Source organism: Fukomys damarensis, unplaced genomic scaffold (genome assembly GCF_012274545.1).
Source record: "Fukomys damarensis isolate Sample0158 unplaced genomic scaffold, DMR_v1.0_HiC HiC_scaffold_19, whole genome shotgun sequence".
Classification (NCBI taxonomy): domain Eukaryota; kingdom Metazoa; phylum Chordata; class Mammalia; order Rodentia; family Bathyergidae; genus Fukomys; species Fukomys damarensis.
In genome coordinates, this window is record NW_022900931.1 from 67,968,492 (window position 1) to 67,993,830 (window position 25,339).

Here is a 25,339-nt window from a genome sequence, read left to right on the forward strand (position 1 = left end):
CCAGGCTGGTGCCGTGGGAATCTTGTTTAGGCTCGGTCTCTCTCCCCCAGCGCTGCTTTCCTGGGACGCTGCCCTCCAGGAGAGAAACCCCAGGCCGGAGGGAGCCAAACTTAAAGTCATGCCCCAGGTGAGTTGGCATTTCCTCCCTCCTTTCTGAAATACTCTTGCTTGTCAGTACTTAACGATGGGTGTTTTCTCAAGAGTTTTCATCTTAAGAACCCTGTCCTGTGTGCTGGTTTCCGTCTCCTCAGATTGTGAATGATGGGCTGTAGGGATAGCGTCTCAGTTGCTTTCTGGTCGCGGAGACAAAACACACCTGCAGTTTAAAGGAGGACAGGTTTATTTTTGGCTCACAGTTGGGGTCCATTGTTGGCTAGCTGCAAGGCAGGGCAGCTTGGCAGAGGAGAATTGCTGCTGGCCTGGCAGGTATGGAGCAGGGAAAGATCAAGGGAAGAAGGAGGGAGATGCGCACGTCCAGGCCACGCCCCGTGACCCACCTCCAACCGGGCTTCACCTTCCGACACCGCCTTTAGCGCTGAACTCCTGAGCCATTAATGCGGATCCCGCACTCCTGATCCAGTCACCGCTCCCAGCCCCGCGGTGACGTGTGAGATTTGGCGGGGAGTCATCTAGATGGAAACCACAATAGATAGGTTCAAGCTGCCCAGGTTCTTGCCTGCCTCCCCTCCAGCCCAGTCAGTGTTCACTGAGCCCCACCTCCTCCCCTTTCTCAGAGGGACTCAAGGAGCAGGACCTGCTCCTTGGGAGCACGTGGCGCCTGTTCCTCGGCTGTTGGTTCAGTGCCCACTTCAGAGGAGCTCCCAGTCTGTGGATGAAAAGTTACGGAAGTGAGCAGGACTATAGGAGGCCCACCTGTTGGGATCCTCGTCGTTTCTGACCTGGGCCTCTAGGTTCTGTGCTTCAGTAGCCACCCGCTCCTGCCCACGCTGTGCTCTCAGTGCCGCAGCCACAGGGTATGTTCAAACTCCAGGTCGTGGTACTTGCTGCTCAGAACCTTCCCGGGGCTTCCTGAAGAAGGCGGGAAGCCTCAAGGTGACTGCCGAGCCCCTCCCACCCCCGCTGCTTCACTCCCCGTGGCTCTCTTTTTTCTGAAAAATTGCCTTCTCGTTTCCCTGGTCACAGCATTAAAGCCCCAAAGCCTCTCCAAGTTCCTCAAATCCCTCTTATTTTTCCCATAGCACTTTTCACCATGCTGCTCTACGTAATTTATCTTATTTTCTCTTATCTCATTCTCATGTTTCTAATGCAGAGATTTGGGGCGGTTTTGCCCCAGTGCCTGATCCAGAAAATATTTGTTGGGTGAATGTTTGTTTGAATATCGTACAAAGTTCTCTTGTGGTCAGTGTTCAGTGGTGGTGGTGTTAGAATGATCATTCCTAAACCCGAAAGTGTGCTTCTTTGCTGATTCTTTCATGTGACTTCATTCCCAGATGTTTTTCTTTCCTGGTGGATTAGGGTTTCCTAAACTCAGGTGAGATGAGAGTACTTCCAAATCATATGTGGACGGAATAGCAGCAGTGCTAGAATTGATGCTCCCCCCAACATAGGCCACCAAGAGAAATAATTATTATCAAATAATTTTCTAGTATGTTTTTAAACTAACAGAATTGGATTGAACCAAACATTTTCTGATACATTTTTTCCTACAGTAATACTTTTTACTCATTTTTTTCCCTGAAATTTTAAAGTAGAAAAAGAATTTTTCTGTAAGGACAGATTTGCTGTTTTTTTTGTTTTTTTTTTTAATTGGTTTGCATGGTTTTAATGTTCCTATTCCATATGTATGTTAAGAAACCAAGTTAAGGCACTGAGTCAAATGCTAGTATCAGATGCAGATTGTGTGCTTGTGTGGTATTTTCCTGATGAGGTAGTGTGAAAAAATGTGAACCCATTTGAAAATCTACATGTTTGGATCACAGCGAAGAAATAAGAACGGATCCTGTGCATTTCAGAATGTTTTGTGGCATTGATTATGCAGGTTGATTTAGACTAGACATCAGAAGCAGTTAATTGTATTGGACAATCATGTTGTTTTCTCGTGGGTCTTGTTTCCCAGTTAGGACGGAAGGACATCCGGTGTTACTGCCACAGTCAGAGCCATGCATCTGAATAGTGGCAGAGCAGTGTAGTAGTTACAAGTGTGGACTAAGGAGCCAGGCTCTCTGGGCTCAAATGCTGCTCTGCATTTGACCACCGTGTAACCTTCTCATCTGAGAATGAGGAACATAATAGGATCTACTTCAAATGCTGCCTGTAAAGATTAATACATGACTTAGAAATATTTTAAGGTAGCACATCAGAAACTACTCTTACAAAAAGAAAAATGTGCTCAACATCTCAGTCCTAGAGAGATAGAAGTTAATTTCCTGACACCTGCATACATTTCTGAAAAATAAAAAAATTGGCAATGTCATATATACTGTTTTGTACAAAGTTGTTTAACTTAACAGTTGGTAGACACCTTTCACCTTAAAAAATTCACATCAATATCATGTTTAATAACTTTTCTGTATCCCCATTACCCTTCTCTGTACACTCTGCTTCCTCCCTTTTATTCTGTTCCTCTTGTCTAGTAACAGTCTCTGTTCTACTTCTTTGATGTTATCTTTTTTTAGTTTAAACATATTAGGGAAAGCCTGGGACTCTTGTCTTTCTAACTCTGGCTTATTTTGCTTAGATAATGATCACTGTTTCCATCTGTTTTCCTGCAGATGACATATTTCCCTTCTTCTGCACAGCTGATTGATACTTCATTGTGTATATGGACCACAAATTTTTTTTAATCCATTCATTAGCTGATGAACACTTAGGCTGTTTCTATATCTTGGCAATTGTGAATTATGCTCTAATAAACATATGTATGCAGGCATATCTATGGTACCCTGACTTTAATTTCTTCCAGAATATACCAAGAAATGGTATAGCTGGATCATATGGAATTTTTGTTTTTAGTTTTTTGAGGAACCACCATCCTGATTTCCATAGTTGTATTACTTTACATTCCCATGAGCAGTGTAGATGGTTCCTTTTCCCCACATCCTCAAGTTTGTATTCTTGCTGATAACCACTGTCACTGGGGGAAGGTGAAATCTCAGTGTAGTTTAGATTTATATTTGCCTGAAGGCTGAAGATGTTGAGCATGTTTTTATGTAGTTATTGGCCATTTGTACTTTTGAGAAGTGTCTATTCAGGTCATTTGCCCTTTTAGTAGTTGGGTTATTTGACTTTTTTTCTGTTAAGTTTTTTGAATTCTTTATATATTGTAGATACTAATCATCTATCAGGAGAGTAGCTGATAAAGATTTCTTCCTACTCTGCAGGCTCTCTCTTCACTCTGTTGGTTGTTTTCCTTGACGTGTAGAAACTTTAGTTTGGTATAGTGCCATTTGTTGAAACTTTTTTTTTTTTTTTTTGGTACTGGGGATGGAACTCGGGACCTTGTACTTGTAAGGCAGGTGGCGGAACCACTGAGCTAAATCCCTAGCCCCCCATTTGTTGATTCTTGCTGTGTTTGCATGGTGTTCATAGAGTCCTATTCAGGAAGTCTTTACCTGTGCCTATGGCTTTAGGTGTTTCCCCTGAGTTTTCTTCCAGCATCTTGACAGTTTGGGGTCTTATACATGGTCTGTACATAGGTCTTTGATTGTTTTGAATTGATTATCTAGTTTTAATCTACTTATTGAAATCCAGTTTTCTCTGCACCATTTGTTAAAGAGGCTCTCTTTTCTCCAATGTATATTTTTTACTCCTCTGTCAAGAATCAGATAACTGTAGTTGTATGAACTTGTTTCTGTGTGCTCTGTTCCATTGGTCTGTGTCTATTTTTGTGTCAGTACCATGCTGTTTTTGTCACTATGGCTTTGTGGTATAATTTGAAGCTGGACATTGTGATGCTGCCTTCATTGCTCTCTTTGCTTAGGATTCCCTTAGCTATTCTCTGCTTTTTATCTTTCTGTATGAGTTTGAGGACTGTTTTTTCTGGTGCTATGAAGAATGCCACTGGTATTTTGCATTGAATCTGCAGGTTACTTTCGGTAATATAGCCATGCAGGTCCATGAACGTGGTAGGTCTTTCCATCTTCTAGTGTCTTCTTCAATTTCTTTCTTCATCTGTAGTTTTTATTGTAGCATTCTTTTCCCTTCTTGATTAGGTTTACTCCTATGTAATTTCTTGTGGGGTTTTTTTGTTTTTTATGTACCAGAGATTGAACTTGGGACCGTATGCTTGCGAGGCAGGCGCGGTGCCATTGAGCTAAATCCCCAGTCTGCTCCTGGGTAATTTTTTGATGCTTGTAAAATGGAATTGTTTTTCTGATTTCTTTCTTGGATTGTTCATTATTAGTATACAGAAAAGCTATTGATTTTTTTAAATGTTGATTTTATATCCTGCACACTCCTTTTTATTTTAGAAAAAGGAATATGATTATGTTTTGTTTTAATGAACATTCAGTCAACACTAGAAGTGAAACAGAAACCCTGGACCCCAACCGGGAGATTGGCTTTGTTGATCTTTGGAGGTTCATCCCCAGGTTGTGTCTTGCTCAGGCTGCTGTGGGTTACTGGCACACGTCGGGCTGGAAAGTGCTCTAGTGTTCCTGCTGAGTGTGGAGCAAGTTAGTCTGGTTGACTGGAATTGGTAGTGAGTATTTTGTGGGTGTTTCTTCTCCTTTCATCACCCAGCCTTGCAGCTCCCCAAGGGTTTGGTGGTCTCCATATCATTCTCTTATGCTGAGGTTGTGCCCTAAGACCTGCTTTTGGAAGATGCGGGTAGAGTGTGTGCTTAATGTGCTAGGTCCTCAGTCCAGTCCACAGCACAAGACAGAAAGCAAGCAAGGAAGCAAGCTGTCCAGTGATTCTCTAGCTCTCCAAATAACTACCTGTACATCTCTTATTGAAACGAAGACAAAGTGACCGTTAGACCCCGCTGTAGGTGGTAGGGATGCCACAATAGACCACCAACTGGGTGTCAAAGCACAGAAACCTCTTTTCTCACAGTCCTGGAAGCTAGGAGTCAAGACCAAGGTGTCGGTGGCATTGGCCTCTCCAGAGGCCCCTCTTTAGCTTGCTGATTGTCCTCTTCTCCTTGTGACCTCACACAGCATGTGCACACACCTCTGCTGTCTCACCCTCTGCTTGAAGCTCTCCTCAGTCCTGTCTGGATGAGGGTTCCACCCACTTGACCTGGTATAACTTTACCTCTTCAGAGGCCCTGTCTCCAAGGAACAAAGACTTCAACTTAGGAATGGAGGGTGGGGCACAGTTCATTTGGTAACAGCTCTTGAGCCATGAGTGCCAATTGTGAAAGAATGTGGTTATGTCATTTCAGGGCCCGGTGACATTTGGGGATGTGGCTGTAGATTTCTCCCAAGAGGAGTGGGAATGGCTGAATAGCACGCAGAGGAGTTTGTATAGGAAGGTGATGTTGGAGAACTACTGGAACCTGGCGTCGCTCGGTAAGGGTCCTGCCCCACACTGACCTCTTGCCCAGGGCACTGCCTTCTTCCAGCGAGCCAGGGGGACTGTTGCCTAGGTGTGGACAGATCCACAGTATGACCAGTCTGGTCTTCTTATGTGTCCAGGCCTCTGTGCTTCTAAACCTGATATGATCTCCTCATTGGAGCAAGGACAAGATCCTTGGGTGGCGAGAAGAAAGCGGACAGGAAGCCAGTACCCTGGTGAGTGTGGGCACAGAGAGGGTAGAGCTGCTGCCAACCCGGCTGCCTCTGATGGGCGATGTTGTCAACAGACGGCTCCTGAGCCTGGCGTGGCCTGGGAAGCCAAGGCCCCAGCTTGTCTCCCCTTGCTTTCTTGTTTTGTTTTTTGTTTTTGTTTTTGGTTTTTGAGACAGGGTCTCACTATGTAATTGAGCCTGACCTGGAACTCACTATGTAGCCCAGGCTGGTCTCGAACTCACAGCGATCCTCCTGCCTCAGCCTTCCCTGTGCTTTCTAACACGGCTCCCCTCTGAGGCCCTTGCTTTCCTGTGCTCCAGCCCCTGCTGCCCTTTATCTCTCACAATTATGTAATCTCTGTTCTTTTACAAACATCTCTCTTGCTTATTCTGATGTAATTTCTTTTCAGACTCTTTTTATTAGCACATGTTTGCAGTACGTAATGATTGTGTCCATTGTGGGGGGTTGGTTCAGCACATAACACACCCTCATTTTCTTATCCCCTTCTCCTTTCCTCCCCTCTTTCCTTCTCTTGGTCCCCTTCCTATTAGCAAAAGATCTCTGTCTCCCTATTTCCTACTATCTTTTATTTTGCTCTGTATATTTTGTGTTTCTCAGATAAGAGAAATCATGTGACATTCAAGCTTGTGTGTCCTTTAACATAGTCTTAAGGCACGTCCACTTTCCTGTAAATGACTCAGTTTCTCTTTCTTCGTGGCTGAGTAGTACTCCACTGTGCACTCCATCCATTCATCTGTTGGTGGACATACAGGCCACTTCCAAGATGTAGCTGCTGTGGGTTGTATTGCTGTAGATGCAGGTGTGTACGATGTAGTTTTTCCTGTCTTTATGAGTCGAGACTTCAGTAAGGCCTTCAGGTGCTAGTGGCCAGATGAGCATATGCATTAAAGACCCAGCTCTCTCCCAGGGGAGATGACACAGATCTTTGCATCACTGAAGTATGTTAGAAGCTGCTGTTCTGTGAAGGAAAGAGAAGACAGGGACCCACAGGGAAGAAGAAAAGTCATTCACAATTTTAAGCCAGCGAAGCGAGGCCAGAGTCTTGAACAGAAGCCTTAGAATTAGAAGAAAAAGGTAAGTTAGGAGGTGGGTTTAGGCTGGAATGCCGTAGATTTGGGTGCAAGTGGACTTCTTACTGCAGTAGGCAGCATGCAGCGGGGTGAATGGCCCTCACAAGTAAAGAGCAGTGGTCCGGACTCAGTGGAACATTTTTAAAGATGCTGCGGTGCTGTCTGCTGTGTGGGAATACAGCCCGAGAGCCCAAGCACAATGTTATTTCTGGAACCACAGCAGAGTGGGGCAAGGACTCAGAATTCCCAGAGTCCTGGGAGGCTTCACTGTAACAGGAAATGGTGACTAAGACCTCCTGGTTCAAGTCGTGCTTGACAGGAGTTCCCACCAACAGAGCTGGACAGGTTGCTCTGCTACAGGTCGACAGTCCGTGGAGGGCATTGAGCACAGGGGACAAGGATGATATTTTTGTGAAGACTTGCATTTTTTAAGGCTATCATGTGTTCTTTTATGAGTTAGCATTGTCATAGCAAGGAGGCCAAATAAACAGAAAGGATCAGAAGGAGTTCTATTTGAATAAAGCTGAAATAGGGCTCATATAGCCCTTTTCTTTCTTTCTTTCTTTTTCTTTTTTTGGTGGTACTGGTGATTTAACTTCCTGTCTTCTGCATACCCAGTTGTGGTTGTTCTTCTTCCTTCCTCCTCTCCCACCCCAGCCTCTGCCCGCTCTCCCTCCTCCTCCTTCCTCTTCTTTTCCTTGAATTTTGCGGCGTCTCACTGAGCTGCCAGGCTGGGTTTGAAGCAGCAGTCCTCCTGCCTTAGCCTTCCGGAGTACACCCAGCCTGCATTCTTCTTTATAGCTGCTGCTTCCTTTTTGTTTACATTAGCAACACCCTATCTCAGATTTGAACCTTTTGAGCTCTTTTATCTTTTAATTTTTTTCCAGTCTTTTGTGAAAAACATAATGTGTGCTACTTGCTCAACATTCAGTTGAGCAAACATGCTGTGTCCTTAGGACTGTAGCCGTATAAATTCTGGAACATTGCTGATCATGTCAAAAGCTTCCAAAATGACGTGTCTCTTTTGAAGGTTTTAACTCACCTGGTTGCATTTTATAAGTTTTCATCCTAGTAACACATAATAAGTGAAATGTTTGCTTTCTTATTATCTTCTAGATTGGAAAGCTGTGTGTGAGACCAAGGAGTTACCTCCAAAGAAGGACTCACTTGAGGAGAAGTTGTCCGGGGCAGCGGGAGCAGAGAGGCATACAAACTACAGCCTGGAGTACTCTCTGCTGGGGGAGAGCTGGAATTATGATTCTCTGTTCGAGACACAGCCAGTGAGTCAGGCAGTAACCTCAGGCGAGAGAAATACAGTAGCCCCACGAGCGGTGGAGAATTTCCACCTGGATACAGTATTTCCTGTGGACAGATGTGGAACTAGAAGAAAGATTTACGCAGCCTTGGTCCATGTAGGGGCCAGGTGGGGAGTTGGAATGGATCACAAGCCTGTTTAAGAAATGTTTGACTAGTGAATATGAGATTTTGAGCAGGATCTCACGTTTCTCCTGTTTTTCTGGAGCATGTATGATATAGCAAGTGCAGTCACTGTGACCTGCTTCGGGCCGTGCGGGTTCCCGAGGGAGAGCTGATCGAGAACATGTTTGCTCCTGTCAGGGCATGGTGACCATCGCGAATGTGGCTGTAGACTTCGCCTCGCAGCTGGAGCCAGTGCAGAAGAGTTTCTGTAAGACTGTGCTATGGGAGAGCCGTGGTGGCCTGGGGGCCCTAGGTAAGGATGCCCCTCTCCCAGATGCATGTCTGCCTTCAGGACCCATTTTCAGACCTCAGATGTGAGTGTGAAGAAGGGAGAAGGGTTTCCTGAAGTTTTGCTCCTGATTCCTAAGACGAGAGCATGGCCTTGTTGGGGTTCAAAGTTGATGTCATTCTGTGTCTTTGAGAGCTCCTCCTCATCTGTTCTCCTAATTCTCCCTGCGTTAACGCTTTTCTTTCAAAACCAGGGACCAGCTCCTTGATTTTAGAACACCAGGAGTGAACCAGATCCTCTGTCTTTCACCTGTGCAGGTCACTGTGTTTCTAAGCCAGATTTAGTGGCTTTCCTGGAGTCGGGGCAGGAGCGCTGGGTCGTGCAGAGAGAGCTGGCGGCAGGCTTTCTCCCAGGTGAGTGTTCACAGTGGTGTGGTGAAGCCACCGCAGGGGACAGCTTAGCTTTTGTGGTCCAAGAGTGGACACTTGGCAGCTGGACCAAGTCTTCTGGGTCTGGAGATAAAACCAGACTCTGGGATTTCATAACTGCTCTTTCCTCCTCTGCCCCTTCTCTCTAACACTCTTCTCTGTGGTGTTGCTTTCTTTCTTGCCTGCTGAGATGTAGGTAACCACTCAGTGTAAGTGACTTTTCCTGATCCCGATGCATTCCTGAGCATCTTCCGAAGGTCGCTCTTTGGTGGTTAAACGGCCACTCCTTTCATCCTGCAGCCAGTCCTGTGAGAAGCACGGGTGAAGGTTAGGCAGTGAGCCACTGGCTTGGTGGAGCAGGCAGTTGGAGAAAGAGAAGATGCACACACACGTGCAAACACGAAGAATTGCTGTGGCGCAGGGGATGAGATGTGCATGGGTGACTTGCATGGTGGAGCTGCAGATTTTTCACTAGGGCTGTACAGACAGAGGTGATGTGACTCCCCGTGGCTCCCAGGTTTCAGTGGCACAGGAGGGGCAGAAGTCATCGAGAGAAGACAGAGGTAGAAAGTCTCTACTTCTTTCCAATTTCCTTTGAAAACAGGGGTTTATAGAAATGTAATTCTATCACTTATTAGAAAAAAATAGAAAACTAGCAACATGGCAACATGTGACTCTTTGAGAGGTCATAAAGTACAGTGAATACATACTTTGCACACAGTAGGAATTATAACGTGTTTTCAGTCATACATGTAGATGTTTTCGTGTACCTTCCATGTCACTGTCTCATAGCTCAGCTGACTTCCTCTTGCTTGGTATTAAATATACTGGGGCAGGTTTCTTCATGCCAATGAAATCAGCTCGTTGTAGGGCTTGCTGTGTCCGTTTATGAGCAACGGTTCTGCTCTCAGATCGGCTGTTCTCAGTGAGTTAGCAAGGAGTAGAAGTGCAGGTTTAATTGTTTCTTGAAAGCATTCTTATTTATATGCCAATTTCTGCTCATTATTTAGTGAAAGATTATGTAGCCAAAAATAATTATTTCATTATGAAAGAGGTTGAATTTTGTTTTTCTCTTTCGGTAAAACGTCCCTCATTTGCACCCTTCAGTATTTATGTATTAAATATTTTATTAACAGTCCCATGATTTTTATATTGAAACATATTTGATGAATTGTCTCAAACTATTTTTCAGGGTAATAAGAATTTGTATTTTAATTAGGTCTTTTAAAATTATGATAGCTATAATTTAAAAGTTTTTGTACACTTATGATAGTTCCTTTCTTTGTGTCCTTAGAAAACTTCCTATATGTTCTGTTTCATTTTTTGAATCGCTGTGTAGTAGTACTTCAACATATGGCTGTACTGTGCTTTATTTAACATGTTCATGAAGACGCCATGATTCATGTCTTGCTGCTGGGTGTCTTGAACCACTGGTGATGCATGCGTGACTATCCTGTCAGGTGGCTCTTACCATTACCACCAGTGGCAGGCACATGCATGACGACTGTGCCATGCCATTCGATGGGAGTCAGGCGTGTGCCACTGGTGGTTCAAGTCTCGCTGCTACGTTGTCCAGAAGAGCTGAAATCGGGATCTTGAAGAAATGTTGCTCTCTTATATTCATAGCAGCAGTGTTGATAATGGCAAAGATGTGGAGACAAATCTGAGTGTCCACCGACGGGTGAATGGTTAAGGGAAATTCAGTAAGTACATGCGATGCAGGGTTACTCAGCTGGACATACAGAGGAAATTATGCAGTATGTGACGATACGGGTAAAGCTGGCGGACACTATGCTACATCCAGACACAGGGAAACGTCACATGATTCACTCATAATGTAGTATCTCAGGTAATCAGACTCAAATGCGTAGTGGAGAGGGGATTGGTAATGGCTGGGGAGGAGGAAATGGGGAGTTGCTAATGTATGGGCATAGAGATTCGGATAAGCAAGATGAATAAAGTTCTGGAAATCTGCTATACACCACATTGTTTCTCTAGTCAGTATCTGTCTTGTGTACTTAAAAATTGGCTGAGAGGGACATTTTCATGTTGGGTTTTTCCTGATAAAATTATTGAACTAAACAATAAAAACAAAATATAAAAATAATTTCTTAAGACACCAGTTGGCCTAATGTTTGGGTTTATGTCTGAGCTCCAGTTCTGTCCCACTGATTTGTGTCTGCCTTTATGCCAGACCTCACTGCTATGAATGCTTAATTGGTAGTAGGTTTTAAAGAGAGGAAGTGTAGTCCCTTAACTACACTGTTTTTCTGATTGTTTTAGGGTTAGCTTTTCCATTTCTGCACAAAAGACTATTGGGATTTGTGGAGATTGCACTGAATCTGTATATTACTTTAGGATAATGATCATTTTATCATTATCATGTCCTCCTGCAGAAAGACATAAGGCATCTTTCCATGCATTTCAATCTTCTTGTTTCATTCAGTCCTGTTTTGTAGTCTTCAACACCTCCATGGTTAAATTTATTCCTAATTATTCTAATTCTCTTAATGCTATTTTTCATGAAATTGTTTTCATAATTTCCTTTTTTGAGTCATTAATGCATATGATATGGAAAAAGAACTAACTTTGGTACACTGATCTTGAATTCATTTTTCTGAGTTTATGAATCAGCTTTAGTACTTGTTTGTAGATTTCTCATGATTTCCCTGTATAGCATCGTGTTACCTGTAATAGAGATAGTTTTACTTCTTCCCTAATTTGGATGACTTTTATTGCTATTTCTAATTGTTCTGATGATAGCCTTCAGTGTGGTTTTGAGTGGAAGTTCTAAAAGTCGACATCCTTTGTTAGGATTTAAGGCAGAAAGCTGTCAGTCTTTAGATACTATAAAAGACTTCTATTTTTAAAAACATCTTTCATAAAAGAACATCTTTTTGTAAACATTTGATGTACTGCATCACCTCCCTAGAAACCAGATATAGCTCTGTGTGTGTAAAATTCCAGTACCTGCTAAATGACTTTATGAAAAGGCTTTGGGCACAGTCACTCTTCCCTGTAAGCATATAATCTGAGATTAAACAAATACTTGTTATTATGGCAAATAGTTAAATATTAGTGTTCAATATTATTATAAAAATAATCTCTTCAAAAAAGAGAAACTAAAGTTTCTCAGTAGATAAAGGAAAAGCATTTAACAAAATTCAACATTCTTTTATAATAAAATCTCAACAATTTAAGTATGGAAGTAATGTACCTCAGCAAACCAAAGACCTATTTGAAAGATGCACAGCTAACATCATACTGACTGGTGAACAGTTGGAAGCTTTTTCTTTAAGATCAGGAATAAGACAAGGATTCCTACTTTTACCTCTTCTATTCTGCATACTACTGGAAATCCTAGCTGGAACAGTAGATAAGAAAAAGAAATACAAACATTCCAAGTGAAAAAAAGACAAATTGCCTATGTTTGCAGGTGATATGGTCTTATAGGTGTTAAACCTAAAAGACAGTACACACACACACAGTGCTAGGCCTAATAATTGAATTCAGCAAAGATGTAGGATACAAAACCAACATGCAAAAATGGGGTGCATTTCTGTTATACTAACATGAACTATCTGAAAAAGAACTTAAAAAACTGCCATTTATAATAATGATTAAAATGAAAATACTTGGTTGTAAAAATAAAATAATTAGGAACAAATTTAACCAAGGAAGTAAAAGATTTGTGCACTAACAACTATAAATTATTGATAAAAAATTAAAGATATTAACACAAATAAATGGAAATATGTTCCAGGTTTATGGGGCGGTGGAATTAATATTGAAAAAGTACAAATACTACCCAAAGTAATCTACAGATTCGGTATGGCTCTCATCAAAATCCCAATGGCATTGCTTACAGAAAATAAAAATAGCCAGGGCTGGGGATTTAGCTCAGTGGTTCTGGCACCTGCCTCACAAGCGCAAGGACCCGAGTTCAATCCCTGGTACCAAAAAAAGGGGTGGGGGCAACCAGCCCTAAAGTCTATGTGGAATTATAAAAGATCCCAAATAACTAAAGCAGTCTTGACCAAGATAGCCTGAAGACATCACTCTTTCTGATTTAAGATATTTCAAAACTATAGTAGTTAAAACAGAATGATACTTGCATAAGACATAGAGATATGAGATAGAATATCTCATGATATTCTGTGAGATATTCAGTGAGATAGAATAGAAATCCCAGAAATAAACCCACACATAGAAGGTAAAGCAATCTTTGACAAAGACACCAAGAACACCTAGTAGGTAAAGTATAATGTCTTCTGTGTTTAGTCTTGGGAAAGTGAATGTCTACATACAGGAAGAAAGTTTTAGTAGAGTATGTAAAAATCAACTGAACATGGATTAAAGACTTAACTTTAAGTCACAGAGTCATTAAAAAAAGTTTAAAAATAGAAGAAAACAGTCTGATATTTAAGTTATCTGTTTTTCATCTAATATTTCCATTTTCTGCCTTAGGAGAAAATTATCCATACACCTGCCAAAAACCCTGACCCAAACTCAAGTATTTTGGCGTGTTTCCTTTAGGTGAAAAAGCATGGATTGTATAACCCACATATTCTTTAATGCAGTTGTTTGGTCTGGTATTAATTTGGCTATATGTGCATGATAGCAGTAATCTTTGCTTTTCTTTGGTCAAAGTTTTCTGCTTATTTTGCTTGTCATTTTCTGTGTACTTTAAAGGTGTCTTTATGAAGTTTGCTGTTCTGGCAATAAATTTTTAGACTTTGGAAAAAAAATAGGAGAAAAGGTATGTGATATTGTTCTTGGCAGTGATTTTCTGGATATGATAAAAGCACAGGCAACAAAGGCAAAAATAAACATAGAATTATATGAAAGGAAAAAAAGTCTGCACAGCAAAAGAAACAATCAACAAAACAAAATGGCAGCTACGAAGTGGGAGAAAGTATTTGCAAACCATGTATCCAATAAAGGATCACTGTCCAAAATATGTGAGCAACTTATACAAGAGCAAAACCCGAATAACCCAACTGAGAAATGGTGAAGGGCCTAGGCAGACATTTTCCAAAGAGGGCATGAAATGGCCAACAGCATATGCAGAGAAGCTTAGCATGACCAATTGAGAGAGAGAAATCAACTCACAGTGTAATAGATATCACCTCGTACCTGTTAGGATAGCTATTGTTAAAAAGTGAAAACTGAAATGTGGGTAAAGGTGGGAGAAATGGAAACCTTTGCACACTGTTGGTGGGAATGTAAATGACTATAGCTATTAGTGAGAACAATACGAAGTCTCCTCGGAAAGCTAGAACTAGAACTACCAAATGATCAGGCATTCCACCGCTAGGCTATATCCGAGAGAAAGGAAAAGACCACCTTGAGGAGCTGTCGGTGCTCCCAGGTTCAGTGCAGTGCTGTTCACAGTAGCTAAGATGTGGAAAGAATCCAAGGGTCTGTCAAAGACGAATGGATTAAGATAATATGGCCTCTGCATATGTGGATATAAGAATATTCTTCAGCCTTAAAAGGAAGAAAGTCTACGATGAAATCTTGTTTAGGTTGAGGGTCTATGCAGCATGCATGGACTTAGAGGGTACTATGCTAAGTGAAATAAGCAGACAAATACTGCATGATGGCACTTAAATAGGTGGGAGCTAAGAGAAGCCAAACTCTGAAATAGAGTTTAGAGTGATTACCTGGAGTCGGCCTGGGTGAAAGATGTGGGACAAAGGGTACAGAGTTTAAGTTCTATGATGGAGCAGTTCTGGAGACCCAGGGTGTAGCACAGTGGCTACAGTTGATGATGATAATGTGTAGTTGGAATTTGCTAGGCGAATCTGAAGTATTGTTATCACACACAACACAAAATTTTAACTACGTAAGGTGATGGATATATTAAATAGCTTCATTGTGGTAATTACTGCATATTGTATGTATCAAAACACCTTGAATATATACATTTATTCGTCATATATATAATCTGCTTCATCAGTAAAGCTGGAGAACAGAGTAGACTTTGTGGAGATGGGAAGGGGTCTGGGGAGGGAGGAAGAGGAGCAGGCAGGAAGTTAAAATATTGGCTCACCAGTATGTACCAGTTCCCTGAGATGAACGTCATTATTATGAATTGCAAACGTGTACCAGTAAAAATTTTTAAAAAGAAAAGAATAGAATTTCAGGGTCTTATTAAGAAATGTTTAGAGAAGAAGTGAAGATTTTTTCAAGCTTTATAGAAGCAAAGAGGAAAATGCAAAAATGATTTTGTGTGAATACTGAGCTTGAGCAATTGACTGGCCATTAGCTTCTGTCCAAATGCACCCATAAAATGTTGCTAATGAAGACACCATTTTCTGGCAGTAGACGGGCATCTGGGCTTTCAGGTAACCCTCGTGGACGTCCTAGAATAGGAGGGGTGTAGTGTGCACTGGTGTGCCCTTTCGAACAACTCTTTTGACGTGATGGCCCGGCGTTCCATGTTGTCAATGCTGTAACATCCGGGAGTGCACTCCGGGGAGAAGCCTTTTCTGCGTGAGGAATGTGGGGAAGTGTCCGGCAGAGCGCACACCTTGCAGGTCTCCTGTGGGCCCACAGCGTGGTGGGGGTGAGAAGGTGAAGGCAATGAACACCTCAGCCTCTCTCCTTCCATTCCGGATATGGGACCGATTCCACATAAAGTTAACTGTTTTCAATTTCCAATACGAGCTCAGTTTTCTTGTATACATTGTAGAATGAATATTTAAATGAATAGCTCTTAGAGCTGCAGAATTTATGTTGCTTAGTTTAGCCATTAGTGAATTAGTTCCCAACTTTCCTTTTACCATATTCCTTTGTTTAGCAAATGATAAAGGACATAATTGTTTCTTGGTGTGTTTCAGGCCAGCGATCTGTACATGAGACCCAGGAATTATTTCTGAAGCAGAGCTCATATGCCAAGATGGTCGCAGACAGGACTGCAGACGCTAACCTTGACTGTTCCACTTTCCAAGGCTGTTGGGATTCTGAGAGTGTGTTTGCAAGGAAGCTAGCTGATCAAGAAATACAACTCAGGCAAGAAGCTGCTTCCCATAACAGAGGTCCCCCACAGGGGAGAGAGCATGTGTATAACACATCTGGAAGATGGTTCCCTTTGGACGATTCGGAAGAAAGAGTTCATAATGGCGTTTCAGGTAAAAGTTTGAGAAAACCCTCAGTATTAATAAAACAGACAGGAATCTATGCGGGAAAAAAGCTTTTCAAATGCAATGAATGTAAGAAAACTTTTACCCAGAGCTCATCCCTTACTGTCCATCAGAGGATTCACACCGGAGAGAAGCCCTACAAATGTAACGAGTGCGGAAAGGCCTTCAGTGACGGCTCCTCCTTCGCCCGGCATCAGAGGTGTCACACGGGCAAGAAGCCCTATGAGTGTGTGGAGTGTGGAAAAGCCTTCATACAGAACACGTCCCTCGTCCGTCACTGGAGATACTACCACACGGGGGAGAAGCCCTTTGACTGTGTCGACTGTGGGAAGGCGTTCAGCGATCACATAGGGCTTAATCAGCACAGGAGGATTCACACCGGAGAGAAACCTTACAAGTGCGATGTGTGCCGCAAATCCTTTAGGTACGGCTCTTCCCTTACCGTCCATCAGAGGATTCACACTGGAGAGAAACCGTACGAGTGTGACGTTTGCAGGAAAGCCTTCAGCCATCATGCCTCACTCACGCAGCACCAAAGAGTGCATTCTGGGGAGAAGCCTTTTCAGTGTAAAGAGTGCGGGAAAGCGTTCCGGCAGAACATACACCTCGCGAGTCACCTGAGGATCCACACGGGCGAGAAGCCCTTTGAGTGCAGGCAGTGTGGGAAGGCCTTTAGCATCAGCTCCCAGCTTGCCACTCACCAGAGGATCCACACGGGCGAGAAGCCCTATGAGTGCAAGGTCTGCAGCAAAGCCTTCACCCAGAAGGCCCACCTCGCCCAGCACCAGAAGACTCACACAGGTGAGAAGCCGTACGAGTGCAAGGAGTGTGGCAAGGCCTTCAGCCAGACCACGCACCTCATCCAGCACCAGAGGGTTCACACCGGAGAGAAGCCCTACAAGTGCGTGGAGTGTGGGAAGGCCTTCGGCGACAACTCGTCGTGCACCCAGCACCAGAGACTGCACACCGGCCAGAGGCCTTACGAGTGCATTGAGTGTGGGAAGGCCTTCAAGACAAAGTCGTCCCTCATTTGCCACCGCAGGAGCCACACTGGAGAAAAACCTTATGAGTGTGGTGCATGTGGCAAAGCCTTCAGCCACCGCCAGTCCCTGAGTGTGCATCAGAGGATTCATTCGGGGAAGAAGCCGTATGAGTGTAAGGAGTGCAGGAAAACCTTTATCCAGATTGGACACCTCAACCAACACAAGAGAGTGCACACTGGAGAGCGAGCCTGTGACTACAAGAAGAGCAGGAGAGTCTTCAAGCAGGCTGCACACTTTGCCCACCACCAGCGAGTCCACTCTGGAGAGGCATCCACTCGCCCCTCCTTGTCTTCAGCATCAAGTCCTGTGCAGCTGTTCCCCAAGTTCCTCTGGAACCCTTCCCCCCTGCCCTCGTCATAGTCCCAAGACACTGCCATCTGCATACGCGCCAGTCACTTACAGACTCGTCTCTCTGCTCTTCTGTTTCGGTCCCTGACAAATTTGCTCTTCACGTTACAGTCAGACTGATTGTTTTAAAAAGCAGAAATGTAATTCACTCACATAAAGCTCATATTGTGATCCTGTCACGTGGTTAATGCATAGCATGTGCCTAGCACAGTGCCTGGTCATACTAAGTATCCACCAAACTTAGTTTTTTTTAAAAAAACATTATTTTTGAACATTGAAAAGTTACCACAGTCAGCTCTAATAAAAAGTGATGCAGTAGGACAAGGCTAGGAGAAATTGGATTTTAGATCAGGAATGGAGCACTTGAGGCAGTGAGGTTTTTCCTGTGTTCATTTGAAACTCGATTCCCTCGTGCCAAGTTGTATCGTGGCCTTTCATTCAGCCTACTTGAGTGTACGGTGGAAACATTCAACTTGACTGTGGCCTTGGATGACATGGTTACACACCATGGAATGTGAGTAGGCCAACTGGAAAAGTGGGCTAAATCAACCAGAAAAAGATTTATATGCATAAAGTTAAAACTACCGCCATTACCTGAGAATGAGAACACAGCAGGACTCGTCCATTCGAAGCTGGGAATACTGTTTCACTTTCAGGGACGCTGGGGCAAACAGCTAAAGCAGAGTTAGCAAGCTGTAACTCGTGGTCAGAGTACCACTGAACTTTTTATGGCCCATTATATCAAAATTTAAAAATTTTCAAGTGGTTAAAAATGAAAAGAATATCTCTAATATAACGTTGTGAAATTTAAATTTCAGTGTCTGTAAATAGTTTCATTGGCAGGCAGCCACCCAACTCATTTGCCTACTGTCTGTGGCTGCTTTCGGGCTATGACAGCAAAGTTGAATCGTTCACAAAGACCACGTGGCTTGACCACCAGCTGCCGGTGCCTTCACAGAAGCCAGTCCTGCACTAGGGTTTCCTGAGAAACTGCAGCTCATGAGCCGCATCCTGTCTGCTGCTGGTTTTGTAACAGTTTTATTGACCACAGCCACACTTTTTACCACAGCAGCAGAGTTGAGCACCTGTAACAGACTGTGGCCTGCAGAGCCCCAGACGGTTACTGTTCAGCAGAACATTTGCCAGCCGCTCCTCTATAGAGTAGAGGAAACTACACAGAGGTGATACAGCTCTTACACACAAGAAAACAGACTAAAAGTAACATATGAAAAATGAAATTAAAAAGTATCAATGTCAATAAAGGGAGAAATGATTTTTAGGCTAAGTAATCAGTATTGAAGTGTTTGTTAATTATGATTGGAAAACAGTCCCAGTAAGATATGTTTACTTTGGTGTTTTTTTCTGAAACATGGAAATGAGGCAAGAATAACAAAAATACTTTTGAAATAATTTTTTTTCCATATGAGGTTTGTAATGCCATGATGGTATTTCGTTACTGGGGAAACGATATTTTGATAATTGGCTGTCCACATCTCCAGTGGAAGAAGCACATTTATGCCTTACAGGTAACGGTGAGACAACTGTGTTTAATTCACACCTCCAGTTGTAAGAAGCACAGGCAGACAGGTAAGGGGATGCCTTTCAAAGTAGGACATGTGGTCCTAGAAGCCACAAAGGCATAAAACAAGTTGGCCTACACAACAATTTAAAACCAGTCACCAAAAACATGTAAAAGTCAACTGATAGAAAACGTATGCAGCCCATAAAATATGCCAGTTAGGAACAGTGTTCCTCCTACAGAGCAGTGTAGGAAAATCGACAAAGCCGACAGAAAGAGAAGTCACACACTGCTGAAGCATTCAAGTACATGAACTCTGAATTTCTCGGCCTCGTGTCAAGACAAAAAAAAAAATACAAATGAAAACAAAATTCCTTGGCCCTTAGATGGATTAAAGTCTAAAATGTGTGTAATAGCCAGCCCTGGTGTCACGAGAGAGACCAGGTCCTTGTTTAGTGTCAATCTGTCTCCTTCCTCTCTTGAAGACTGACCTGGCACGACCTGTCATCATTACTCCAGATCTAGGAATTTTATCCCACTGGAATAAAGAGGTGTATGTAATGTTTACTGCAGAATTTAAAAAATCATGACAAATAGTTCTGTGTCCTGCCAAGCAGATTGCCTAAATTATGGTTATTTAGTGCTGTATTGCACAGTTTTCAGAAACAGGTTGAGCATTGTGTACACTTCTGCAGAGGACTGTCCGTGTTACGTTAAGTGAAATATGACATTTGCAGAACCATATGTGTAAAATGTAATCTGAATGTTTGTGTGTGTGCACATTCAGGGTATACATTGGAATGTTTTTGTCTTTAACCCACATGCTTTTTTTTGGTTTTTTTTTTGCTTGTTATGGGGACTTTTCTTTACTGTGCATTCTGGTGAGCTGTCAGCCACACATGGCTCCAGTTAAGCCAACCAGATTTTTCATTTTTTGTGTTGATTGGAGACACAGGGGTAGAAGCAGGACTAATATTCAGCTTCATGAACCAGTAGAGACGTAATGGTGTTTTGTGGTGCGGATGGGGGGTGCTGGAGATTGAACTCAGGACCTTGCACTTGCAAGGCAGGTGGCAGCACCACTGAGCTAAATCCCCTGCCAGACAGATGTTTATGTTTAGTCCATATTCACTGTGACTGGCTGGAGCCCTCATTGTACTAGCTGCTTGATACCTGGACTATCACTCCAGGTCTGCACATAGTTTGAATTGAGGCATCTTTTGGTAGCCACATAAGATTTCTGTATCTGTCACTGGGATCCTTTGAAATGATTCCTGCTTTGTCACATCCTGGTTTTCTCAGTTCTGGTGCTTAATTTCTAATTTTAAATTAAAGTTAAGCTCTTTTGTTCTCAACCAAAGAAAGCAAACCAATACGAAAGTTGATACTAGAGGGTGATTGTCAGGCTGTAGAAAAGCAGGGTAGTGAAGATTGTTGAGCCAGCTAGTTCAAGAGAGAGAAGCTCCTACGCCGTTTTATTCAAGGGCAGGCGGTCCCTGGTACAGCAGGATCCTAAGTCCATTGTGTCTCATCGGCGGATGGCACCTAGAAAAACTATGGGTGTCAGCGAATGCTGTCCCCGTGTTAGTAATGAAATTGGATAGTTGATATGAAAGGTTCCAGGGTCTTTGTGATTGTTGGGAGTATCTCTTACTGGTTCTAGCCGTGGAGCTGCAGTCGCTGTGTCTGAGCTGTGGTGCTTGCTGCACCCCCAGCAGGGATGATTTCTCAGAAAACTTTGACCCCCCCCTTAGAAACCCCACTCGCAACCCACTTTCCACACTGCCCTTGTGACTGAAAACTCAGTTGTCCCTCAACAGTATTGCTTACTCGGTAAACAGAAAGTTGGAAATTAACCTGTGGTGTGAAACACAGAAAGGTAGATTCATTTCACCCAGAAATATTTACCAGTTAAGCCTTTACCAGTTAAGCCATTGAAAATTGAGAGAACATTTTTCAGAATATGTTTGAGTTAATTATTTTCCATAATATATAAGGATTGGGAGAAACCAAGGATTCACAAGATTGGGTCAGCTTTTTTCTTTTTCTCTCTTTCTTTCTCTCTTTCTTCTCTTTCTTTCTTTCTTTCTTTCTTTCTTTCTTTCTTTCTTTCTTTCTTTCTTTCTTTCTTTCTTTCTTTCCTTTCTTTCTTTCCTTTCTTTCTTTCCTTCTTTCCTTTCTTTCTTGGATTGAACTGGGGTCCTGCATTGCACGTGTGAAGCAGGCAGCGGAACCACTGAGCTGAACTCCCAGCCCTTGTCAGATCATTTTTTGTCTATGGCCCTCACTCACCCTTTTCCAGATCCCTTGAGGACTCCGCAGCCCTTCTGCCTCTCATGAAAGTCCCAGGGCTCCCTCTTTTGGGCACTGAGGCTCCTTGTGGAAGGGACTGCTCTGGAAAGGGTACCTGGTACCTGTAGGGAACAGGATTTGCAGTGGCTGAGTTACAGAGCAGCAGCCAACTGTGAGAAAGGAGCAGAGTGGTCCAAATGCGCTCAGAACTCGGAAGTGTTCTGTTTTGTGATATTTCCCCCCTACTGACCCTCAGAGTTGAAAACGCACTGAGGTATATTAATTAAAAATGCTCCATGGTGGGGAGGGAGGTTGCGCGTCTCAGTGGCAGTGCTTGTGTGTGGCATGTGCGAGGCCCAGGTTCCGCGCCCGCATGCACACACGCACACACACTTCGTGGTTTGGCACTGAAGTCTCACGCTGATTACTGGCAGCAAGACTGGGCACTCTAGTGGGTCCAACTAAAACCACAGGACATTTCCACAGCGGGGTTCTAGTGAGTTGTGTTAGTGCAGAGAGGGCTTGTGGGGGATTCTTACCCAGGTCCACAGAGGCCACAAACCCCTGCAGTGGTCGGACCCAGGTTGCAGTTTCCCTATGGTGTGACTGGGTGGTCAGTAGGAGTTTGTGCTTCCTTTTCTGCTCCCTGCAATTGGTTTTGCAATGTGGCTGCCAGCACATCCTACATCACCCAGCCATGCTGGTTTCCGTTTGTAGCTAATTGATTACTTTTGTTCACTGTGGAGTAAATACAAAAATGATATGTCACTCTGGGCTTTGGTATTCAGAGGAGGACGTGTTGTCCAGCTGGGAGAAGAATCTGAACCGTATGGTATGACAAAGCTAAAAGATGGAAAACCTCTGTGTCCCTAAGCCACTATTTGGGGGAAATCCCTGTCACCCAGGGACATCAGCAGCAGATTAATGTGTGGTGAGAAATAGATGTTTGCTGCAGTAAGGTATTGCTATCTGGGCTTTAATTATAAAAGCTGTAGTTGTAATCAATGTGGTTTCTTTGATAAAATCTTTCACTGAGTCATTGAATAAAAGCTGCGATGGCGTGTTATCTATTGCTATGTAACAGGTTACCTTTTAGTAGCTTAACTCACTCTCACAATTTCTTTATGTAAGGAGCCCAAGCGTGGTCTGGCTGGGTGCCCATGGCTCAGGGCCTCACAAGGCTGTGGTCTAGCTGTCGCCCAGTGTTACAGTTATCTGAAGGCCGTTCTCGAAGAGAATCACCAGCAAACTCACATGGCTCTTGGCAGCCTCAGCTCCTTTGTGGCTTTGGGCACATTAGTCCCTTCCACGTGGCTCTCTGTAGGACAGCTTGAAATAGAACAAGCGACTTCCTTGATAGCAGAAGAGGGGACCCAGGAAGGAAGCTGAAGCCATTTTCCATCCTAATATTAAAGGTGACATTCTTTCATGCTTGTATGTGGTTTATCAGAAGTAAATCACTAGGTCCAGCCCTTTCAAGAAGAGGGGACTGTATACTTGCATGAATACCAGGAGGTAGGAATCACTGGGAACCATGATAAATGCTGTCTACCAGTGACTGGCCTCTGCCCTGCCCAAGTAGTTTGGGTCCCTTCCATGTACCAAATTCACTTCCTCATCCCAAGGCTTTTCCCAGAATCTACCTTCATCACAGCATGGTCTCAGAGGCAAGAATCATCAGAAGAGGCCCCGGTGCAGATGAGGCACGAGTGGTATGGTTTCTACCCTGCAGTTCCTCTCCATCTATAGGGCTTTGCGAATAAAAGAACAAGTGGGCCTGGGATTAGCTCAGTGGCAACGCACCTGCCTCACAAGCTCAAGATCCTGAGTTCAATCCCCAGTATCAAAAAAAAATCCCAAAAGAACACACTACCTGCACATGCAAATCCCAGCCAGCTCAGTGGATACATGGACCCACAGTAGCTCTGCAACTGATTACATGTTTGGAAATGCATTGATTAGGCCTCATGGCCTATGAATAATTTTCTGCCTTTTCGGCTCTTGGTTCTATTCCCTGCATAGCTGTTTTTCATAAAAAATGTTTGTAATTCAAGCGTTTTCTGACTGCATGCTGACATTAGAATTTTGGGAATTCAGCAGTCTCTCAATTTTGTTTCATCTGTGTCTCTTTCACTCTAAGACACCAGTGTTTCTCCTGAACTGATTCTCTTTAAAACTTTATAAATTCACATGAGTCTCATTGCAATAGACCCTGACCATAGGCACACATCTCTGTAGATAAGCTTCTTAGAAACCTATGTGCAGTATTTGAATGAGAGTACCTGTGATTGTTCCCCTTAATGTTTTTGGAGAGCTTTTGTGCGATTACATAGTACTCATTGGTCTTTCTGAAGTTCTAACAAAATATTTTATAGTCATATTCTTAGTTCCCTTCCCTAAATTAGCTTTCTTATCTGTACCATGGATTTTCTCTTTGCTTGGAAAATATTTCTCTTTTATTTTAGTATCATTTCCTATCTACAGAAGCTGAAAATTTTCAAAACCCAAATGTCTTGGTTCCTTGTTAACAGTCTTTCCTCAAAATCTCCTTAGCTTGAGCATCCGTTCTGCCCACATCAGTTAAACTTTCAGATACTTTACAACAAGAACCTTTTCCCTCTAGATTCTAATATAGTTTCCTTCACTATTCTTTAAGCCTCCCCCAGCTCAGATTTCTGTGTATACCCTCCTTTAAGTATTGTACGGACTCCAAGCATCCCAGCAAAGGCTGAGGGGACAAAGTAAAGGATTCCACAGTACCTACTTCAGGGGGACAAGAGTCTTGAGGTTAGATTCACCCAACTGAACTGCACGCTACCAAAAAAATGTCATTACTCTTTGCAAAAACGTAACAGTCTCTACAGTATCATTCAAATAAAGAGAATCATTAGATATATGAAAAACAAGAAAATACATGCCATATACAGGAGAAAAAGCAAGAGGCCAATCCTGAGATAACTCCGATATTGGAATTAGCAAACAATATAATATTGTATAATAGAATATTATACAATATTATAATTATTCTGAATAATATGGATATCCTGAATAATATAAACATGCTGTTAATGACCAGACAGGAATTTCATCAAATGAATAAATGAATTCAGAAACAATCCTAGAACAGAGAAATATTTGAAAGTAAACATTTATTGGCGGGCTGGGGATTTAGCTCAGTGGTTCCTCTGCCTGCCTCTCAAGCACAAGGACCCAAGTTCGATCCCTGGTACAAAAAAAAATTTATTGGATAGGTTTAACAGGAAATCAGAGGAGGAAAAATCAATGGAGTTGAATAAACATAAGTAGATATTTTTTTAAAATTAAAAGAACTTACCAATGTTTCAATGACTTATGATAATGCTAAAAGGTCCTAAACACATGTATTTAGATGGATATGAATCCTGTTTGAATTTTGTCTACAATTTTCCCAACTTTGGAGAAAAACTTACAAATTTCCACATTCAGAAATATTGCAAAATATCACATAGGATAAATACAAAGAAAACCATACCTTTGTCACATCGTTATGAGCCTGCTGAAACCAGAAGATGAAAAGCACCTGAAAAATCAACCCTGCAAACAGAAGCAATGACATGAATATTGACTGGATTTTCATAATCAGAAGATAGTGGAATGACAGTTTTTAAATTATGGTATAAAGCTTTTCAACTTGGAACTCTATATTCAGAGAAAACCCTTTTAAAATAAAATCCTTTTATATTTTCAGATAAAGAAATGCTATGAATTTATTGCTAGCAAAGCAACAAAAAACATAAAAAGGAAGTTCTGCAGACCTGACAGGAAAAGGAAACAACTGAGGCAGCCAGGCTAGGTATATTGGAGATGGCCAATTTTCTCTCCCAAAAGTTCAGTGAGACTCCAGTAAGCAGTTTTCCTTGGAGTGCAGGTAGTTGTTATGGAAAATGGTCTGCATATTTCTCAACATGGTTTCAATTCCCCTCCCTGTACCTCTCCAATTTCTCTGAGTAACTGATAAGGGTCCTTGAGGTAAAATTGATGAAAGTGTGGGGGAGTATCTAATCTTGGACCTTCAGGAGTTTTGAACTCA

At 42.7% G+C, this 25,339-nt stretch overlaps 2 protein-coding genes across 2 annotated transcripts in view; both read left to right on the forward strand.

The window, feature by feature from the left end:
• Zfp28 (ZFP28 zinc finger protein) lies at positions 1-20,996 on the forward strand. The gene is made up of 7 exons (XM_010616880.3): positions 1-127; positions 5,348-5,474; positions 5,601-5,696; positions 7,901-8,064; positions 8,402-8,516; positions 8,810-8,905; positions 15,766-20,996. The coding sequence occupies exons 1-7, from the start codon at positions 119-121 to the stop codon at positions 17,469-17,471; spliced, it is 2,313 nt and encodes a 770-aa protein (XP_010615182.1). The 5' UTR covers positions 1-118; the 3' UTR covers positions 17,472-20,996.
• Positions 18,902-25,339, forward strand: part of Znf470 (zinc finger protein 470) — a 15,256-nt gene continuing 8,818 nt past the window's right edge. Inside the window, exon 1 of the mRNA XM_019206476.2 lies at positions 18,902-18,985. Within this exon, the coding sequence (XP_019062021.1) occupies positions 18,902-18,985 (84 nt within the window). The remainder of the gene's footprint in view (positions 18,986-25,339) is intronic.